This window comes from Anas acuta, chromosome Z (genome assembly GCF_963932015.1).
Source record: "Anas acuta chromosome Z, bAnaAcu1.1, whole genome shotgun sequence".
NCBI classification, from domain to species: Eukaryota; Metazoa; Chordata; class Aves; order Anseriformes; family Anatidae; genus Anas; species Anas acuta.
The window spans coordinates 31,598,439-31,622,112 of NC_089017.1; the positions used below are offsets into that span (position 1 = coordinate 31,598,439).

At 38.4% G+C, this 23,674-nt stretch overlaps 1 protein-coding gene across 7 annotated transcripts in view; it reads right to left on the bottom strand.

Annotated features, from left to right (window-relative positions):
* Positions 1-23,674, bottom strand: part of MLLT3 (MLLT3 super elongation complex subunit) — a 147,406-nt gene that overhangs the window by 27,748 nt on the left and 95,984 nt on the right. For all 7 annotated transcript variants that reach the window (XM_068666930.1, XM_068666928.1, XM_068666927.1 and 4 more), the window contains one exon: positions 12,663-13,271. In XM_068666930.1, coding sequence (XP_068523031.1) covers positions 12,663-13,271 — 609 coding nt within the window. The remainder of the gene's footprint in view (positions 1-12,662; positions 13,272-23,674) is intronic.

Here is a 23,674-nt window from a genome sequence, read left to right on the forward strand (position 1 = left end):
TTTTGCCTGAAAAGGTACTGTTTTGATCAGCTCACTTGCCTTCTGTCCATTACAAGCTCTCTCTTCTTTGTTTTCTTTAAGTAGTACAACAATTTATTCTCAAGCTAGAAACAAAATTCAGGTAATCTCACCCGTTTATGACATGGCATAAAAGAGAGCTGTTTGCATAATACTTCACGGTTGGTTGGAGTCATGTAGCAAAATGAAAAAATAAACCCCATCATTTAAAGCTCCTTACACTGAAAAACAGAAAACATCTGCATGTGGGTGACGAGGGCTTTTCATACCTTCCCCTGAACCACCATTAAAGGAACCTAGTGTATTATTTCCTGAAATAAAATTAAAGTGCTGCAGTAGTATCCCACTTCCTATCAGCTAGCCTGCATATTTCCTGGTTTTAGGCACAACAGTCTAAAGACTGAGGTTTCCCTGTGCTGTACTGAAAAGTCTACCCACTTAAAACCACTTATAGTTGGGTATTTTTCTACTTCCACTTTGCCAGAAGCTAGCTTCTCAGGAGGAAGGAACGTGTGCCATAGGACAAGCCTTCTTCTAACAGGAGTCCTGTACTTAAAACTTCTGCTCTGAAGTGCCCTGTCATCAACCACCACTTTGGCTTTCAGGAGAGAAATCCAACCCATCTGTAGCTCAACGAACACAGAGAACAACCCCACCTCAACCACCAAGAGACCATGTCTGCCTCTGCCACGGGAAGACACCACTTCCACGTCCTCAATGCTCAAAATCAGAACTGAGCAGCCTGCGCCCTGCCAAATTCTGTGCCACCACATCGTGGCTCCAGCAGCTGCATTAGCAATTAACCTACAAGGCAGGGTAAAACTGCTCCTTTTTAACCACTGGGGAAAGTTAGCTTACAGACTGCAAGCTCACAGAGACGGGGCATGAACAGAAGTACTGAGCAAAAAAATAAAATTAAATTAAATGATCCCTTTCTTACAGAAGTGGAAAAAAAAATATTCCTAACTACAATGTTAAAGAAATAACAAAATATTGAGAAAAGTAGTTTAAAACTAAGAAGATGCAAAATTTTAACAGGAAATGCCATATCATTTATTTTTGAGAGGTGTGGGGAACTAAAACGGTTATCTCTCACAACAAAAAAAAGTTCTCTCTCACAACAAAAACTAACATACAGCTTACATAACAGCTGAACCTGTTTTGATATTAGCATATTATTCACTTAAAAAATATATGTGCCTAAATGCAAATGCATGTGGATGTATAGTTTCTGGATTACTTTTTATTAATTACAACAAATACAAATGCAAACAGATGTGTACTTTCTTGAGGATTTTTTTACCAGTTAAAACAGTCATTTGGCAGAAAATGTGACTTAGGTTATTGATACAATTAGCTGTCATAATTATTTACGGTCTTGTTTCAAACAATTTTTTTTTTAACAATTGGTAGTTTGTTTATTAATTAAATTGACCCTGTACCAAGAAGAATGAGAACACTGTTCTAAAGGTGAAGGCACTGGTGTCAAAGACAGGCTTACATAAAGTCTTTGCCATCTCAAAATTGGAACTAAAATCTGGACCACATTTCCCTAGAAGTGTGTGAAAGGACATAAGTATTTCTGAAGCTTTAATATAGTGTGAGCAGCACAACAAGGAGAAGTTAACAGCTCTGTATGGTGTGAAAAGTCTGAATTATGCATTAAAGAAACAACATCCAAACAAAAGAAAAAATGGGAAGATGAAGATATGCTAAGTAAATTACTATTTCAATTAATTTTCTGTATGTTGTAAACTCAGTGGTACAAAAGCCTTGTGGAGAGAGAATGATGACTGTGCTTATGTACTCTTGTAGATGTGGAAAGGCCAAACTAAGCCAACATGCAATATTGAGGTATTGATTTTCTGGGAGTTTGCCTTTACAACTCTTTTAGTTTTCGTTTAAAAACTTCCACACACTCTACTCACAAAGCTCTCAGAAGCAAGCTGGGCACAAAAGCGAGAAATGGGTTTTAGAGAAGAAAAAAAAAAAAGTCTAACTCAGAACTAGATAAAAGCTAGAAAATTCAGACTAGGCATTAAAGCCAATGAGATAGTTTTCAATCAACTGTCCACATGTTCTGTTCTACAATTGGACTAATAGAAAAAGAGAAGATAGGTGGTAGATGTTCTGGACTGCCCTGACAGCTGCTGTATGGGAAGTCAAAGCTTCCCAACTCTCTTCTGTTGCCCTGTTTTCTCTGCTATGCCTTATTTTACATACCAGTGCTGAGAAGGGCAGATGTTGATGCAGCCTCAGTTCTGCACTCTGGGAGAGTGAAAGGACAGTTTGTTGTCACCTTTGGTGCCATAAGAAGGCTGTTCATCTAAATTCTCCCAGATTTAAGGTCCTGGTATTAGAAATCAATGTGTTCCTTTTAACAAAGAAACAGCTGGAGAACCGTCTGACTACTTGTAAAACTTCTTTTATGGATGTTATTCTGCACTACGGTACATTTCCATACCATTAAAGAGCGGGTCTTCTCAGCAGGTACTCACAGACTTCGCAAATTCACCGTAGTTCCTCTCTCTTCTTATGTAGCTCAAACTATGTGGAGTGCTCCCAGCACAACCCTACTCTAAATATTCAGTGTGCAGAAATCCATGAAAACCATACACATCAAGTAAAAACAGACCTCAATATCTGAGGGAAAAAAAAAGAAAAAAAAAAAAAGCTTTTCTTCTAAACTGCTGCAGCAGAGTCCTTTCACACCATCTTTGCTATTATAGACCACTGGCTCCTGAACCAATATTCCGGAAAAAAAAACAACAGTTATTCTCAAAATTTCACACAGAGTACCAATGCAGCTCTTCCATGACAGCAGCGTTGGCCTTGACAGTTTTTACAGGGAGGTTTGTTACATTTAGTGTTTGCTCAAACATGATTCCTGGGATTTAAGTAATTACATTAAAATCACAGCTTTCGTTTCTGTACCCTCCAGTTTCAGGAAAAAGCTGTACAGAAAAATACAAAAAGCTTTGTAATTAAAAAATCTCAAGTGCTAGAACAAATTAAAGCCCTGCAAACCATTTTCAGAGCTTCGTATTTTTTAGCCATCTAGTAATATCATAGAATGAACAATAATTTTCAGATGCCAATGCTGTGGTTGCCAACAGTATGACACAAGAACATTTTTCTCTATAGATATTTTTGAAGCATCTGTCAGTATGGTTCCTAAGCACTCACTCTATGCTAATATTATTATGCAGTTGTGTAATGGCTTTCACAAAAGTTTATGCATATTAGAAACACATCGTACTGTGCAGTGCTGATTCTCTGAGAACACAGAACAGATTGACGTATTTTTACTGGTCTTTTACCATTAACAGCTGACATCTGTGTGCTGTATCCTTGCCTACAAATGTATTTCCACCAATTAATACAAAAAAAATAATGCTCATTTAAAACTCCTCAACACTAAGTTTACTTTGCAGACTTAGATTTCTGACATTGTGCTCTGTTAGTAGAATTTTGCAGTTGCTACATAAGAAGTAATAAGTTAATACCACAGGATAAAAACAAATAAAATCTCTAAAAGAAATAACTGTTTATTTTTAAACTACATTTGACTCAAAGCATTATAATGTGTTGTAATATAGTTGTAATTGATACAGGTAACTGAAGTTATTATAGTATTAAAAATACTGGCTAAATTAAGATCTCTTTCCATGTATTATAACCCTTATCAATCAATCTGGAGTTTCACAATGTTCAAAGGATCAAAAAGACAGTATATGGCACAAATAAATCAAGTTGAATCATCACACCTACAAGCTGTTTTCTTTGGCTAAAACTGTAACATCTACCTTGCAAAATTTTATCTATTCCTCACAGTCCTCTGCCAAAGCAAATTTAGGTTAACAAGAACACTACGAGTGGCTATTTCCCTTTTGCAGTCTCCTGCCTCCAACCTGTGAACTGCTGTGCTTCAGACTATTCAGACCATCTTTTTAGGTTGATATTCAGGCCCGCTCATATTTTGTTCTCCTTAGGGAAGGTGCTATACAATAGGCATCATCTCAAAACCACATCCTTTTCATCCATAGAATAAAACAACAATGTATTAAATAAACTGTATTATTGGGCAACAAAAGATATGGATACAATGAAAGAAATTAAAATTATCATAGCTTATATTTACTCATTTCTTGTCATGCTTTAAAACACAACACTTTTGTAGCTGATAATATGAATCATTAAAAGCATACAGGTCAGACTCACATGTAATCTCCGGATAAGAGTAAGGAATGGCAATGCCATTGGTTCAGTTTCTGCCATTCCTGGTATCCACTATCCGCAGGTATATATTCCCTCAAGAGTGCTCAGGTACCAGAAGAGCTGCCTGTCAATTTCAGCTAGAAAAGACAGCTCTCCTGGTGACAGGGTATGTATTAGCCTATTTTAAACATTCTCTTGTATTGCTCCAAGGCTGTGATACAAATTCTCTGACTTCCTAAGCAGATTCAGACAGATTCGCTGCTCCATGTATCCATCCCTACCTCCTAAATCTGCTGCCTGACGCATCAGCTCCTCCAACATGGAACATCATTTCCTTCACTTCTGCCAGGTGACTTGCAGCGCAGTTAGTTTAGAGTAAGCAATTCCTTCACAGAGATTCAAACATACAACAAAAACAGCTAACGTGTCTCAAGATCATTTAAAACAAACAAACAAACAATCAAAAAACAAAACAAAACAAAACAAACAAACAAAAAAACCCACTTACATACAGTCCCCTAGAATTATGCAGCTCTGTCTTGCTATCCTACACATCTATGCAAGTAGTATCATTTTCAATGTGATAAAATCACCACTAACGTGCAATTTTTTTAGCAAAATAAAAAGTTAAATACAAATTTTTGAATGGTATGAGATGTTGCTGCTTGGACAGGAACATTTGACATCTCACTTAAGTCCTCAAAGTATTTCAGTTGGCCAGATAATTTATATTTTCAAGGGAAGATACAAACCTTGGCTTTTAACAGAAAAAGATAGGTTTTATGGGAATTACTATCAACATAGCTGAATGTTTTACTTAAAGTTAATTGTTTATTTGTTCAAAGGAATGAGTTTGAAGAAAAATCCATCTTGCAACAACTTTTTTTTTTTTTACAAAAACATCAGCTGTGGTAAATTACTAAGCTGACTAAGACAGCACCACTGAATGACAACACAATTCAGTTAAACCAAATTCACACCAATGCTTCTTAAAACAAGTAAATGACAGTTTTTCTGTTGCCGTTGTGGTGATGGATGACTATCTTTATCTAATGCAAAATATATTAGCAGAATTAGTTACAGGCATGTTCTCTGAATAGTAACTGCTACTCAACACAAAATGATTTTGAGATGAAAAACTGGACGCTATTGCTATGTGGGAACAGGCAGCCATGCAAAGGGCAAGAAATAGCACGGCTGGATTACATCTGCTTTGAGTTATTTTGTATACCAGGGTCACATCACATGTCGACACTGGATGAACAATTTACATACAGAACAATCGTCTACAGGTACTGTCATCCTTCAATTTAAGGCAGGCATACAATGATCAACTAAAGCAGCCCTAACCCATTCAGAAAGAGACCCCCCAGACACCACCAAGGTACAAAATCAACCACAGACACCTTGGACAACTCCAGGACTACACAGCATGGACTGCTGAAAGGTGTCACCTCATCAGCAGGCAATAAATTGCCATTAATTCTACACATCCATGATAGATACTCCACCCACAGTAGCAGCAGTGTGTTCAGACAGCCCTTATTCTCCCTGGTAAAATTACACTCCAGAGGATTACTAAGCCTTTAAAATGTAAAAATTACATTGTGTGTTTATGGTCTGTCCTGGAGAAATCACATCAGTCATCACTCTAGATTGCAAGTTTTTGAATGGGAAATGCTATGAAAATTATCTAAGGAATTTCACAGTGAGCTTGGCAGCAGACTTTCAAAAGTACATGCCATTTTTGCCAAAGAAAACAACTGTAAACTTGGTGGTTCCGCATTAAAAAAGGGCATAAAAGCCTCAGATAGATCTAACTGTTGTAGACAGAGTTAAACTATTTCAGCTGGTAACTAACAGGTGTTGGATTTTATGGTAATTATATAAAGCCATTTCACTAGATCACAATGTAATAGATGTAAGCAGATAAAGAAACTTAAAAGCAATGAAATCTACACCGAGGAGATTTCACATGATCATGATTAAAATATCTATAGCATTTCTGCCACGATCATCTTAACACTGAAAAACTGTCATGACTTTACCGGTCCAAACATACAGTCTTCAATGTCACTGAAGAATTAAGGTATTGGCACTGCACGTACCCTGTTGAAATCTTTACTTGCTGCAGGCAAATGTATTGAAAACAAGGCCCCAGTCCAAAAATGCATTTATGCAGATGATTGAGTTAATCCACATGAGTGGTCTCCACTGAAACAGATGTAGCCACTCTTGTGAATACGGTCAAATACTGAAGACTAAACCAGTAGCCTAACAACATACAATGATATTCACATGTTTTCTGTGTTTAAATATGACACCTCCTAACATTGAAAAAATAATGCAATACACATGACTTTGACTCAAGAATGCAATATTTCTTTTTGCAAAATCGCAGTCGTAACCTGAACATTTAACCATTCCTACACAATATTTCTCCCGATTAATTTCTAAATCTGCAGTATTTTTGTAAGCCAATGAATTCCAAACACACCGTAGTAACAAAAGCTCAACATCCCAACTTGCTGCCACAACTGCCTTTTGGTCTCACTGCTTCCTTATCCTGCAGTGATTCATCTCACCACATACAGAGCAGTTTAATGTGCACTTAAGCTTTTGCAAGTGAAGCATAAACATTTTACCTCCATCGTAATAGATAATGAAAACAGGCTCAGTACAGCAGTTGAATGGCCTCATACTATAGTACATGCTGAAGACCATTCAGCATCCTTGTGCCTGCTACTGTTTCTCTAAGGAGGATCGACCAATATTAGGCCACCATTTCTCTGAGAGTACGATCTGGAAGTATTTTGGACTGTATATTTGGTCTGTGCAGTATTTTATCTATCACCTGCCTGTGATTACTGAATTACCTCATCCACACTGGAGTGCTGTAGGTAAACAAGCCCACAGCAATGGTTGATAGTGGCAGAAAAAATGGATAAAAGCATCAAGTAAAAAGTAAAGACTCTAAGAATATGACAGCTTGCAAATCCACAGTCCACAGCCTGAAATTAAGGACATGATCAGTATAAACTTATCTCTTCTGTTCTCAGTATTCAACATCATTAATGATGTTAAGAGAGCCCCAATTTCACACACAAAATTCAAACCTAACATACTTATTTATTTATTTATTTTCCCCAGAAAACATAGGTTAACTATATGAAAACTCCATATGGAGCTCTTGTTCACTGCTATTACTTTAAAATAAGTATTATCTGAAAGAGATCTTACTTTGGCTCCCAGCCCTGGCAGAAAGCAGGAGTGTTCAGCTAACAAGGACCTGGAGGTTTTACAAGACAATGGGGGTTTTCCAGATATTCTTGCACATTTGTAATAGTCAAATTAATAGATCTTATGCCAGATCCAAAGTGGTATTTTATGGATTACTTTAAAAAGGTACTCATGTTGCAACTTTAAGACTGCTTTAAGACATGCAAACACTTCATTAAATACAAGACCCTAGTCTATGTGAGCACTGCTATATATTCATTGTTCTGTAATGGACTTCCTAAGAAGTTTTTGCATTTTTACTATAGGCAAATGGCTTGCTAAAGTACCATGCTTTTAAAAACCAAAATGCCTCACCCTCGAGCTGTCACAATTTGCTAGCATGCATTTCTAAATTTGTATCCCAAAAGGCTTCATCATGCCAAAAAGCTGTTACTACCAATGGCAATGCTGTAATTGCAGGAAGAAAAAACAATACTCATCGTGTGCAACATAATCAGTCTGGAGGCAGCAGCACATAAAATAGAGCTACATGGACTCTCTAAAACATCCACAAACCTTTGCTTTCATACATGGTGATGTAGTGAGATTAGCAACATCTAAGCTCCCTCTCCTTTGTGCCACTCTGCCACCACAGATTCATTTAGAGCTTTGCACTATTTTTTTCTCCCTACCCAGCCTTGCAAAATTGGTAACAAACATGGAAGAAATATGACAGCATCCCTTCTGCTGTGATTCCACAGTTCAGAAGGGGCAGCTCTGGCCGTGAAAGACACCTACCTTGGAACCAAAGCTTTGTATCTCCCCCACCCAGTGTACAGCTCAGTTAAATATTATGAGATCATAACTCTATTTCATGATCAGAAAGCAAAAAAAAGGTCAAGTCCATTTTATATTTTATTTTTATCACATTGCTACACTATCCCACATAAGAAGCATACAGTTTTCTTCAACTAAAACATCCTGTTATTGAATTTAAAAACATAATCTTTGGAGTTTTTCAAGTGGACTCTGCTAATACTCATACACCTCATTAAAGCTATAAATCTAGCATGCTTTTACTCCCTGCTCGACTTTATACACTACAGCAAAGCCAGTAAAACAAATCCTTGGCCACTTCTAACTGAATAAACTAAAGCTCCTGAATAGCTCTGTTAGCTCATGTGACTCAAAAAGACCCATACTGTTTTGAACACCAAGTCTATCAGCAATGCTGAACTCCAGTTACAAACGTATTTGAAAAGCAATACTCAACAAAGCTGCACAACGCAAAACTGGGACACACACTTCATTTGACAAAACCCAAAGTCAACAGAAAACCGGAGCTGGAATATATACAGCTGTGCCCCATACAGCAGCATATGCGATATACCACAGAGAAACAACCACACCTGGTGATTAACTCATACTTTGAAACGTTATTTAAAAAGAGCAGAAAGTTTATCATTAAGCAGAGATGATATTTGCTTTGTTTCCTGCTGTAACTTTGTAAGTCTACTAGGAGCTCAGAGCAGGTGCTGACTACTGGACATCACGGGGTAGTGCCTGCTTTTTCTCCCTCAGTCACCTGCCAGGCAATAACAGCACGCTAACCGGCCTGAATACTTGATCCCAGGCTGCATGGTGTAGTTCAGAGGCTGGACAAGCCACTGGCAGACGTGCACTACCTTATGAAGGAAAATTCCTTCTCTCAGGTACTGGATCCTGGGTTGTGATATCACCCAGCGGGCAGCTCAGCCCCACACAGCCGCTCGCTCACTCTCCCTGGGTGGGATGGGGGAGAGAATCAGAGAGGTAAAAGTGAGAGGACTCGTGGGTTGAAATAAGGTTAGTTCACCAGGTGAAGGAAAAGCTGTGTGTGCAAGCAAAACCAGACAAGGAATTGTTTGGCTACTTCCCAGGCAGCGTGCTCAGCCACTTCCAAGAAAGCAGGGTCTGTCACACCTAACAGTTTCTCGTGGAGACAAAACTCCATCACTCTGAACATCCCCCCTTCCTCCTTCTTTACCCCAGCTGTCACTGCCAAGCACACCATTGCATCATATGGGACACCCCTCCGGCCAGCCTGGGCCAGCTGTCCTGGCCATGTCCCCCCCTGGCAGGGCAGCATGAGGAGCTGGAAAGGCCTTGGCTTCCCTTGGTGAAGTAGATGGGTAACCTTGTCATAAAAGGAAATTGAGTTTGTTAAACAGGACTTTCCCCTCATGAATCCTTTTATTTTTAAGACCAGTGACTGCATTGTCTTTCAAGTGTTTTTCAGTAACTCACAGAACAATCTATTCCATTTTACCTGGCACTCAAGAGTTGGTGACAGGCTTGTAATTACCACAGTCTTCTTTTTCACCCTTCTTGAAAACTGGGACAACACTTGCCGGCTTCCAATTGACTGGGACATCTCCAGATTCCCAAGACTGTTGATAAATTATTGAGATGTCCTGTGATGACATCAGCCAGCTCCTTCAGTACCCTGGGATGAATCCCATCGGGCCCTGTATACGCAGTCAGATGGAGCAGCAAACCCCCTACAAGTTCAGGGTCAGCTGGGAGTTTCAGGGCTCCAGGGGACACAGGGCCCATCATCAGTGTTGAAAACAGAGGCAACAAAGCCATTAAATGTCTCTGCTTTGCCTGTGACTGCACGTGTGAGGTGACCAGCCTCATCAAGTTATGGACCAATGTCATCTCTTGTCCTCCTTTTGCTGATAACATACTTAAAGCTCTTTTTGTTGTCCACTATAGTACTGGCCAAATTCAACTGTAACTGAGCTTTTGCCACATGAATTTTCTCCCTACAATGGCATACAGCATCTCTGTAGTTGCCCTGTCTAGCTTCACCTTGCTTCCAGTGTCCATATATCTTCCTTTTTGCCCATGCTCTAGAAGAAGACCCCTGCTAAGCCAAGCTTACCTTCCACCTGACTTGTTTGACTTGAGACACTTTGAAATCATCTGCTCCCTCTGTTTTAAGAGATGGCTCTTAGAAAGTGACTTGAACTGAACCTGGACTACCCGCAGCTCTCAGTCCTGAGGTCTGACCAGCAAGAGAAAGAATCTTACTTTTACAAGATGTTTTAGCTTGTGGTGAATGCAATCAATAGAAGCACAAGTTCATCCAAACTTCTACTATGTGATATGTAAAAAAAAAAAAAAATCCAGAAACAATGCCAGCACTGCTTACCCTTGTCCCATTTCTTAAGTGGTTTCTGTAATACTATAAAAATGAGTTAATGAGCAAAATTCAGAAGCAACAGATATTTGCTACGGCAAGAACCCTCCAAAGGCCTTGAAATGAAGATCTCTCCCCTTTCCTCACAACTATTTTTGCTGTGGTTTAAACCCAGCAGCCAGATAAGCATGACACAGCCATTCACTCAGACCCATATACTCACAGTGGAATGGGGGAGAGAATCTAAAAAAAAAAAGGTAAAAACTCATGGGTTGAGATGAAAGACACTTTAATATGACAGAAAAGGAAGAGGAAATAATAATAATAATAATGAAGATAATAATAATAATAGAACGTACAAAGCAAGTGATGCAGAATGCAATTGCTCACCACACACTGACCGATGCCCCAACCCCTGTTCGAGCAGCAGCCCCCCAGTTTTATAGTTGAGGATAGCATTGTATGATGTGGAATATCCCTTTGGCCAGTTTGGGCCAGCTGTTCTGGTTCTGTCCCCTCACAGTTCCTTGTGTACCCCCAGAGTCCTTGCTGGCAGGGCAGCACAAGAAGTGTAAAATTCCCTCTGCAACAACTAAAACATTAGTGAGTATCAGTATTATTCTTATCCTAAATCTAAAACACAGCATCATACCAGCTACTAGGAAGAAAATTAACTCTAAAATTAACTAGCCAAAAACAAAACAAAACAAAAAAGCAACAAACAAACAAACAAACAAAACTAAAAACTAAAAACTAATGCTCCAGTAGAAATTTATGTGCATTTACACAACATGTATTTCAATGGATAGGAAGTCTGAAATCGAACTCTGTGCTAATTGGATAGCTTCACTGAGAATAGGTACTGAGTTGCAGGATACTGCCTTAACTTTAAAACAGAAGATTCAGCTTCTAAAAGACATTAAAATACAATTCATGCCTAGGCTGTTATGTATGAAAATTTTCAGGTTTAAAGGCAACTTCATAACCACGACTTCACCAGCGCTGTGCTACAGAAAGGAGCCTGTCACTTTACATACGTTTGAAATTGTACTGCTGTTGCATATGTAGTGGGCCAATTTAGAAATAAAATAAGGACTTTCTCTCTCTAGCGTAAGTTTCTATGATGTAAAACCCTCATGTTGATACCTCAGGTATTTATTGCTTGTTGCAGGGAGTGCAAGCAGGACAATGAGTTGGATGGCAGTAATGGAGGCACACAAACAGCAGAAAAATGAAAGTGGATGAATAAGCATGTTTGGGAATACTTTCTCTCTATCCTGATGACTACCTCTAGCCATAAGCACAAATGAGCACAAATGAAGGCACCAAATAAGCCTTCTCTTCCTATGTCTTCCCTTCTCTACTCATCTGTCTATGAAAGATGCTCCTGGAAGCCTATTAGGAGAATGATTTAAATCATCAAAATAATATTTTGCTTGAAACAAATGAGTAGGCATGGTATAGAAGTATTTTCAAAAATCAAACTTCCACAAAAACACTTTCTTGTTGGGTAAGCCTATTATTTTTGGATAGATTCTATTCATCAGAGAGAAGATTCTAGGAACTCCTTCAGAAAACCAGCATCATTTAGAGAACTGAACTTTTCAGCAGAAAGGTAACAAACACTCTACATTACTGCAGTACTTTCCTGAATTTACTCTATTATCCAATGCGTGAACACAAAGCCTTAGCATGTGAAATACAAGTATTTAAATCAATTTCTCTCAGACTCACAGAAAGCATGAAATTCAAAAAGAACAAGATCAAAAGAGTAATAATTATTTATAGCCGTCTCCCCTATGCTCATTATTCATAATGCTTGGCAGATTTATAAATGGAGTAGACTTGAACAGGTAATACAACTGAAACAGAATACATGTAAGTTTAAGCTGGCAGTAGTCAGCATCCTTCAGTTTGAACAATTTGCCAATAGACAAGAGGAGGGGAGGGGAAAACACAGTATGGTGTACAATCCCACAGACTGGAAACACTCAACACACATGAAAAACAAAACACCACTTACTTCAGATTTAGAAGACAAGTTCTCTTCCATGTCAGAATCATTGGGATCTACAATATCATCAAATGGTGGTAAAGTAGACGTCTTCTTTTCCAGTGTATCGCTTTCAATTTTGACTTTCCCCATCTTGAGTTGAGATCTATCCTTTGTTTGTTTTTTCTCAGCTGAACAAGTAAATATCAGTGGTGGAGCACTAGAAAAACTTTTAAATAATGACTCCGACACAACTTTTTTTCTTTTTTTTGCAGAAGATTCATCAGAGTCCAGAACAGAGGGCCTTTTTGTAGGGGTCTTCTTTTCTTGCTGCTGTCCACCTGTAATGGTAAGGATGGTAGTGTTTTCAGATTTTGGCTCCTTGGACATAGATTTGGGTTCCTTGAAGGCCATCTTAGGAACTATTTTTTCATCTTTTAGTGGTTTGTTTTCTTTGGGTTTCTTAAAGGATTCTTTGGAAGATTTGTTGTGTTCCCTGGAAGGTTCTTTGAAGGCACTTTTATGTTCTTTCGAGTCTTTAGAAGTTTTTTCCTTGTGCTCCTTTGTTAACTTGTGGGGCTTTGAAAAACTGTTACTACTGCTGCTACTGCTATTTGTGTTCAGAAGCTTAGTTGGGTCCTGCAAAGGAAATGCAAAACTTTACTTCAAAAAACATAAAACAAACAAACACTAAAGCCCAAAAGACAAAAGCAATATGCACATAGGATTCATATTAAAAACTTTGAACTGCAGGGTTAAAACTATAAACTGCAAATGACTATGCAGGAATAGATACAGAAACGATCATTTTGGTCAATTTATCTGTTACAAAGTGGTTGTACATGAGCAGTTATCACTGCTTGTTGGTATTTCAAAGGGTTAGGTTTTTATCTCTTAAGAATGAGATGTCGCCTTTAAGATACATTTTAAGATAAACAAAAAGATAGCCTAGGAAATGTTAATCAAGAACTATTAAATAGCAGAAAGAAAGCCATCACAAATTCATATATGTACCATACATTGTTAACAGAATTACTTCAGAATCAGTGCAAAACGTGCTCCTGATGACATTTCAGGCAAAGCTTGACTTCCCAGCCATGATCCCTTCTACAGCTTTAGTCAGAGCCTCTTATAAAAAATGGTAACTGTGGGTCCAGCCTGGCTATTGTGGACATGATTGGACATGAAACATTTCACAGTCAATGTTCATTAATGGAAAGCCTCTAGGAAAAGGGTCTTCTTCTTTGTATTTATTGCTGCTGTCTATGTTGAATATTCCATTGCATTTTTAAATTCACCTGCTCTAAACGAGACAGGTTTCTGAGAGGATGATGATTTGCAAGTCCTATATGATAGGCAAAACAAGAGAAGGCCTTAACAGTGGGCAGAAGCATCAACCCAGCATACAAATTTCCAGGAAATAATCAACCACAAGTCTCTGAAGAGATGTGAACATGAAAAAGGATTGTCCCAAGAGTCAAATACAGGCATTATAGATTAATGTAAAAAGCAGATCTAATGCGTGCTAAGTGTATGGAGAGCTGTTGCATTAAAGGGTAAGGAAGTTTGGCAGGGCCTAAACCCCCTTGCATTCCAGCTTGCCCTCAGATATCAGAGGGGTTGGGAGTGGCTGGGTTTAGATTCTGAGTGATGCCCAATTTGGCACTGTTAAATCTGGTTGCATTCAATATGCTGAATTATCACAATCACAGATGCACAAATAGCGCAATATACTTACAGTCAAGTAAATGGCTGGTGTAGTTTATTGAATGTTTTGTTCCATATCCAGACAGATGTCTGGGGCCTTAGCATCTATGCTGTTTAATATCCCTAATCTTGTTCCCAACAACTCAGTGATATCTCATGGCATGCATCGAGATCATTTCAGAGAATGTCCATGTAACCACGCCAAACAACCAGCGTGGACAGTTCTCAAAAAGGTGGCAAACTTTGAGTTGATTCCTGAGATTCCAATGTGCAATGCCAGCTCTACCCTTTTTAGAGACCAGCTAGGGTTAAAGAGAACTCATTGTTGTCCCATGTTTTCAATTAAGTAAGGACCCTTGTGGAAGATGTGAGTAGTTAGCTCAACAGGAGGCCGAGTTGGTACAAATAGCTGTTTAACTTCGATTTTGAACTAAAGTGCTATGGTGGAATGGGTCTCAAAATTAGTCCAGGAACACATTATGAGCACTGAGCAAGATATAATTAAAGTGTACCAACATTCATATCCATGGGGAGAGGCATGTACGTGATCAAAGCCATGTTTGAGCTTACTCCCAGCATCTTCTATAGTAAGCTGGGAAGCCATTCCACATTCAGTGCTGTTTTCAATTAGGCATCCTATTATGGTGTCTCCGCTTTTCCCTATTAGAAGTGGAATCTGCTGACCTTTGTCCTCATTTTCTATAACCCATTTTCATTTAGAAAAGGTGAAATTGTTTTGCAATGCTACCACAGACAAACTTATAAAATTGTGGGGGAAATTCCAAGTGTGTATCCATTATAGCCAGCTTAAGCATGGATCCACAGCCATCCTGTTGTACAGGTATTCCTTGTATTTTGTCTAGTAGTCAGAAATTCAAGTACTCAATTATGTTTGCTAAAGGTGAAATTATGCCAGCAATCCAAATTAGGTTGTTACTTTATAACAATCACCATTGTTCTTTTCTGGTTTGGTAGAATCATAATTCCAGTTGGCTTATAAGTAGACCTTTTGATTACCCTGCAGCCAATTTGTACTTTCTCTCCTGGAATGGCATAGAGTCTAGCCATCTAAAGAGAGTTGCTCAAACTCTGTTCATCCTTTAAACATACTTTGTTTCCACATAAAACTAAAGTGGAGAGATTTAGGTCTGCCTTACTTTGAGGTGTTCCAGTACTTGCAGTGTATTTGAGCAGTACATGGTCCCAAGGGGCTTGTGCTTTGACCACGGTGAGTATAAACCTACATGTAAGTCCTATTCGCCCTTGTTGCCAAAGACACAGAAGTGGGTTCTACTAGAGTACAGTTATATCAACAATCCCAATTTTCAGCAACACAAAACTTCCTTGTTCTTGGGCCTAATAGACCACTGAAAAATATTTCATGCAACTTTTCATGTGTAGATCCATTGATCATTCTACACCATACTGGAATTTCTTCTCTAGCTACTCCCCTCAGGAGGGGCAGCAATCTTTCTCTACCCCAGTCCCACTCATGTTTGGAATACACTTCAGCCCCATGCATAACCACAGTGGCCAAGTTTAAATTTTTTTTTATGGACCATAGTCCCATACTTCCAGTGTATTTTACATAAACTTGGGACTATGGCCATTCTGAGTCCTTAAACCAAAATGAATTGTGTTAAGGCCAGGGTAAAGCATAATATAATCAACTCAAACTGCTGATCTGTCATTTTCCAGCTGTACACATGCTGTTCACTCAGGATTTCTGTGAACACAAAAGCAGGGAAAAGTTGTATTCAACCAGAAGGGTCATAAAAATGGTGAGATCCATCGGGTGCTAACCTGGCACACCTTTCCTGAGCAATCTCTGGATTTGGATGCATAGGGATTTTTGGGTGTAGTTAGTACCATTTGTACGCCAATCTAAAGCATTTTCACCAGCACAGGCTGGCTTGCATAAAAGCTACTCTAGGATGCTCCCCTGTTTTTTCATCTGCTTTTGGTAGCACAGTTGTGGCAGAAGAGCAAAAAGCTTTCATCTTCAGTCAACCATCTCAGCTCTATCTATTATTTAACTGACAGATGGCATTAGACAGTCATAGATACCATTCAGATTTGTAAGTTTTGCAAAATGCTTGACCAACCCATTTGTTCTCTCAGCAATACCATTGGCTTGGGGGTAGTATGGGGTGTAAAATACCTACTGGATCCCTTCCTCCTCTGCCCAGCCAAGTACTAGCTTGGCTGTAAAGTGTGATCCATTATCACTTTGAATCTCCTCTGGAAAGGGAAGTGTACTAAACAATTTTTTTCAGGCTATGGACTGTATTTTCCCTTGCAGCAGCAGTAGCAGCTGTGGCCATGGTAATTCCTGAGATTACTTCCACCCCTACCAATATGTATCTTTTACCCCCTGAGGGTCATAGTGGGCAAACATAATCAATCTGCCAGGTGTGCCACAATGTTTTCTTATCTCAGATATTCAGGGAAGGCACTTTACACAGGTGGTCTTTGTTAAGTCATAAACGACATTATGAACAGGCAGTCACGACTCATTCACAGTTTAACTGATACAGGCCATCCTCCACTATGCCTTCCCAATATAAATCGGTTTGTCCAGCGTGGCCGCATTTAACACATAACCATTCAAGTAAGCGTTCCCATTCTTGATCATCATTTAAGACACTAATTTGTGTCAGTCAGGCTGTCTACCTGTTGGTTAAACTGGGCAGCCATCAAGTTTCAATGATCGTGTTCGTTCACCCAGCCAATATGTAGTGCCCTCTTTGTTCTTCTGTCTCCAGCAATTGTTTCCAACTATCAGTTTGCCAAACTGAGGTTTACCTGCCAGTCATTGACTGCCCAGTGCCCTATTCATTCAGTGTCTCCCTTAAAACAGCAATATGAGTCTGTAAATATAGCTGGCACCATGATGTGCAGCTAATAAAACTGCTCTAAGTTCACTACCTGTTCACTACCATTAAATATTTTACTTAATCTTTGTCCTGTGGTTACTTCTAGTGCTACAGATTTATTCTCCCTATAAGAGATTTCTCCCTATGAGATGTTTCATCAGTGAACTACACCCCAGTGAGATCACTGTCTTCCTTCAGAGGGGTAACTTCTTGAACTGGAGATGGCTTGCTGGGTGTAGGTTGGAACAACAGAGTACCACCTATGTCCTTTTGCAGTTTAGACATTTTAATATTACCATTGGTAATCCGCATGATTTCATTAATTCCTTCCAGGTAAGCATACCATTTATGAACAGTGGGTTTCTGGGCAAAACCAGCAGGCAGTGCTTAAACGTAGCTCTAGATGTAGTCTTTATGGACTACATCTAGAAAGCGTAAAGGTCCTCAGATGATAGCACCTTGCCCTCTTTTTGTCTGTCCAACCCACTTTACTGCTCCAACTAGGGACATCAAACCCTTCGCAAGATCTGACTATCTCCTTTCAGCATCGTTGAAAGCACAGGATCTAAATTCTAGCGGTCTTTCTGGCCTTCCTGGCCCCTTTTGCCATAGGTTGCAATGAGAACCATGTTCATTAAATCCCCATTCTATATGGATAGGGTCATTTGGGTGTATAGGACCAAGATCTTACAATAGCCTCAGTTCTTTTATTAACAACTCTAATCACAGGAGCCCATATATAGCTGGTGGAAAGCAAAAATATTCCACCTGTAAGCTACAAGACAATACTCATTCTTCAGCAGTTGAGCAGGCTGGGCAAAAAAAAACAGCTTAGAAAATAATATTGGATTGATATATTAAAACTTTTTTTTTCTTCCCTCAATTAAAGCTGTTTTAAATGTTGGAGGAGAAGAGAATTATTATTATTATTATATTTTTAAACTAAAAGTTAGATGTGTGTAAACAATGATACCTCAAGTCAGAGGCATGCTTGCTTTGTGAAAGATCATCAAGCAACCAATTCTGCAGATTCTTTTAATTAGTTAATTAAAAGACTTTTGCATGGATTCCAACTCTGTGCTTACTGGCCAGGTGTATCACGCACAAACATACAGATAACAATGGGTTAATTTTTAAATCTCCTCAGTCAACTATTAGATTAATATACTCTGTACTAACATTCCACACTAATGAAAGATAAATTACTTTGAAATGCAAAGTTGTAAATGAAAATCATTATGTTCCTCAACAATAAACAACATTCTGATGACATTTGAACATCTGAACGTAAGACACTTCCCTGTTTTCAGGGCCAGTAATTAAAAACAAAAATAGAAAAGCATTAATCATTTCTTAAGATATATTACTCTACTCAAAACTCCTTACCTGGTATCTTAAAAAAGATAAAAATTTATGATAATTTTAAAAAGCTCAATATTTTATATCGGACCTATTACTAATGCTTTTATCTTGTTCTATCACACCAGAGCTGTAAGCATTGCCAGGGAGAGGGGAATGCGTGCCATTAAAAAATGAGTCCTTATGTTTCCTATTAGTCTCCTTAGGACATATTTTAGATCCCTGAAATGAGGGGACACTTGTTTTAGTGTCTGTCCAACAAATGACAACTGCGAAATAGGTCCTGGGATGCAGAAGTATTAAAGCTAATAAGAACTGGAGATCTTTCTTGGCTTTTAAATTTTAAAACCAGGGTTCCTTCCTCTTTCTACAACTTGGAAACATATGTTTTCATGGAAATCTTAGTAGAGACATGACATACTTATAGTACCACAACATATATACACACCATGCTGTCTGAAAGCTACTTTCTCATTAAGACATCCAAGCCCTTGATTTTATGCTTGCATTCATTCTCTAGGTAAAAAATAGATCTTCACTCATTTCCTAATTTTCTGCAATGACCCTAACACATGCCAACTATGAACTTCAAGGAAGCAGCATGAGGAACATAAACGTTGAAAGACAGAAAAAAAATCCAAATATACTCACTAGTAAAATTATATCAACATAATGATGAATGTGGAAGGTTTGCAAGGATGAAATGGGGCTAAATATTCAGATCATGTACAATATAGATCTTACTGAAAATCAGAATGGACTTTGAACTCATTTTGTTGTTAACAAAACCTAACGGGGTGTTTAAATGTTTGTTTTCCTCCTCACCTTAAGAAGTGTTGCAAGAAATAAAAGTGAATGACATGTTTCTATCAAGAGCAACAAATAGAACAGTTGTTTCTCAGGTTGCATATGCAAAATGGAGATTGTGGTTTTTTGACAGGTGATATATTTACATACCATAGCTTACATTTGTGTATTCATCAAATATTAGTTGAAGCAATCCAAGCGAGTGTTACTTTGATACATTGCATAACAAACATCAAAAGAATAATACAGAGCATTAAACAAATTTTAAAATACCAGTAGATGTTTTCATTTCTTAATCCAAGTAACACTATGTACACACAGTACTTCAACATATATAACTCCTTTCATGGAACAGTACTGACAGGCCTTTAAAAATAAATATTTTTTGAAGTATGATAAAAACCTAAGATCTTACCAACACAGAAAATCTAAGATCTTACCTGTGCTGCTCAACAGGTAACACATTGCAGATTAAAACAATTCTGCAACTACAGGGCAAAAAAAAAGGTGTTGAACTCTGTACATTTTGCATGGCTGGATAGTGGCTTCATATTACATAATATAATTCCCAATGTGCTTGAATAGGGCTTGGGATAAGCAATATCCTCTGGAAATCTCTTCAAACATCGCCAGTTGCTGACAGACATTGGGAAGCTAATTAACAAATGAAACAGTTGGAGGGGAGGCAGGTATTGTTTAATTCAGTTAAGTGATTAAACTGAGTACTGTAGTGGCCTTGCCGGTCTACTATATTGCAGTATTACCCCACAAACTTAGGATTATTGATCCCAAACCCATGTGTTATTTCCATTTGTAATTTAAATAACAAAACAACGCAGTATTTGTTCACATGTTACACCTACTGAGATCACAGCCATGGAGTCAGTCTCGTATATGCCTTCCACTCTTAAAAGAAAAAGATAAGGAAAGTATCTAGAAGCATGAAAAAATTCAGATTTCTGTTGAATACAAATGTGTTTGATATTTGACTAAAAACGCTATTTGATTTGGAGGAAAACACCCACACAGCTGAAAGTTTCCATAAATGCTATGGTATTCATTCTATTCTATTCTATTCTATTCTATTCTATTCTATTCTATTCTATTCTATTCTATTCTATTCTATTCTATTCTATTCTATTCTATTCTATTCTATTCTATTCTATTCTATTCTATTCCATTCTATTCCATTCTATTCCATTCTATTCCATTCCATTCCATTCCATTCCATTCCATTCCATTCCATTCCATTCCATTCCATTCCATTCCATTCCATTCCATTCCATTCCATTCCATTCCATTCTTTATATGGTATATAAATGCTATGCTATTCTTTCAATTGCTAGCTGCTCGTTGGAGATGAATTCACTTGCTGCTGGTTCTGCTATCTTGGTCTGGTGAAAGGTGTCACTGCCCATGGCAGTGAGGCATCAGCTAGATGATCTTTAGGGTCCCTTCCAACCCAAACCAACCTATGATTCTATTATTCTTTTTACAGATTTACAAAGCTTTCCACACTTCAGAAGACTTGATTGTCCTTCCCACTGAACTATTATGACCAGTGACATCATAAGAATCAGAAGTAGGAGAATTAGAAAACTCACTGGTTAGACAGAGAAAGCCCAAAGGTGAAGGAGAGCACAAAACACTTTTTTTTTTTCCTGGTCAGGCACTGGAATAAGAGCTTTTGTTTATTTGTTTATAAAGTAAACCTCATTTCATTGCAGCTGACAATACATCTCTCTCCCAAAGATATAATCATCCCAACAATAATTACCAAGCTATTCCACATTCTGTGTATAAAGTATTCACACTGTACAAATAGGCAGAGTAATACAACTTAATATCAGCACAGGTACACACAGTAGCCAGCCTGCAGCAGCTCTGAAACTACAGCTTTGTTTTAGAATCTCACTACTGGGGCTCACTAATATACTCAATATTAAATTAAACATAAACATATTTTTAGAAAAACATTCCTATTTTTAATACATAATTGCAGAAGACCATGCAACAGAAAACCAACTGTCAGTTCTCTCTTCTTTCACAGTCTATTGTATTTTTGATAAGTGAATGCTAAGCCAACACCACCACTTCTTTGCAGAGGTTTTACAGTCTTAACTGCAATTTTCCTCTTAACCGTAAAGCCCATGTGATAGTTTGTGGACGCTAAGTGAGTAAGCAAACATCCTTAGATTCTGATTTTCCACCTTCAGAGTTAAAACTTGACCTCAACTTTGGTATTCACAGACACAAAACAAACCCAAACCAAACCAAGCACATCAAAGACTACTGCTGTAGAAGGAAAACCCAAAAATGATCAGGGCCAGACACCCTGGAGTACAGACACCCATAATAAAGTATGTTATTTACACATGGAACTACTAAGACACCTATCTTCTGCATCTCTTCTCACTATTAAATATCGCATTGAACAGCATACCAGATAGAAAAAGATAAAAAAAAGTCAAATACCCAGCACTGCTGCTGAACATCCCTATTTTATAATCACAAAATCATTTAGGTCAGAAAAGTCTTCTAAGATCATCAAGTCCAACCATTAACCTAGCACTGCCAAGTCTACCAGTAAACCACATCCCTGTGTTCAACATCTACATGTCTTTTGAAGACCTTCAGTGATAGTGACTCTGCTTCTGTGGGGAACCTATTCCAATGCTGCAGAACTCTTTCGGTGAAGTAATTTTTCCTAATATCCAACCTGAACCTCTCCTGGCACAACTTGAGGCCATTTCCTTTGTCATATTGCTTTTGCTTTGGAGAAGAGACCAATCCCCACCCCAATACAACCTCTTCAGAGTCAGTTGCAGAGTGATAATGCTTCCCCTGAGCCTCCTTTTCTCTAGGCTAAACAACCCCAGTTCCCTCAGCCACTCCTTGTAAGACTTGTTCTCTAGACCCTTCACCAGCTTCATGGCCCTTCGCTGGACATGTTCCAGGGCCTCGGTGAGGGGACCAAAACTGAACACAGTATACAAGGTGCAGCCTCACCAGAGTGAAGTAGAGAGGGACAATCACTTCCCTAGTCACACTGGCCACAGGTACAAACACTGAATACAACGCTAAGTTGTGATGTACATCTGACTCATACTGACTCCTCCAGAATCATCTTCTGGCTGTAAAACTGGGTCAAACTCACTGCAGGTATTTGCTTCAGTGGAAATGAAAGATTTCAAGCCTTTGTTTTCAAGGAAGAGTGCAGCAAACATGTAAGACTCTCTTCATCTCAACCACCTTCAATGCATGTCACCAAACAGTTAACTGCTATAGGGCTTAGAAAATGACATCTCAGTTAGCACTTGCTTGTGAAATAAACTACACTCAAATTCAAGACTTACCAAAGAGTACAGATACTAGCAGAAGCAGTTATTGCAGGACTTGTTATAATTTCTGTACTCAGACTGAAGTCCTCCTACAGGTGTTTGGGTTGCTTATTTCAGGCCAAGCCTCAATATGCCTGTTTTGGCATGCAATGCAAGGGTGAAACAACATTACAGTTGAATCCAAAGTAGTGGTTCAGAAACAGAACTCTACAGAGCTATCCAGCCTCACAAAAACCCCTATTACTGACAGTAAGGTGGCAAAACAACTCATCTTCAGTGTCCAAATGTAGGCAGATATGTCCTAGAATAAGCAGATGAACAGTTACCTGCTTCTTAGTCATTAAGCACCAATTTTGAAATGGCAAAGTACCTACATTCTAATCCTCAGCTCCTCACTAGAAAAACAAAAACAACATGTCCATATCTTCTTTAAATGTTGCAAGAACTACATTACAGATTGTGAGTCACTCCGATACAAAGCAAAGTAGGCAGGAGCATGTCAAAGAGCTTGTTTTCCCCTCTATGTATCCTTTCTGTTGTGACAAGAATGTATTTTATCAATGGACACACTTAGACATACCCATAGTTCATTACCTGACAGTTTTTGAAAGAACTTACAAGATAGTCGAACTAGCATTTTTCCAGAAGACAGTATTTTTATAGCTGCAGAACATGAAAGTTATTGATAAAAAAGGATATTGCTCTTGTAGTACACAAACTCAGACACCAGCAAGATTAAGTAACGTGTTTCAAACTGAGAGAAGATGAAAAAAAAATCAAAACAAAATTTAATGGAACATAAAAAGGTCATATAAGATAATTCATTCATGAATCAAGTAATTGTGCTGCATTTCTTTCCCATTTAATAACAAGGTGCTCTTCATTCTCTCACGTGATTAATTCATTACATCAAACTGAAGTTCCCTGCTGTTTAGGAAAGGCCCACATATTA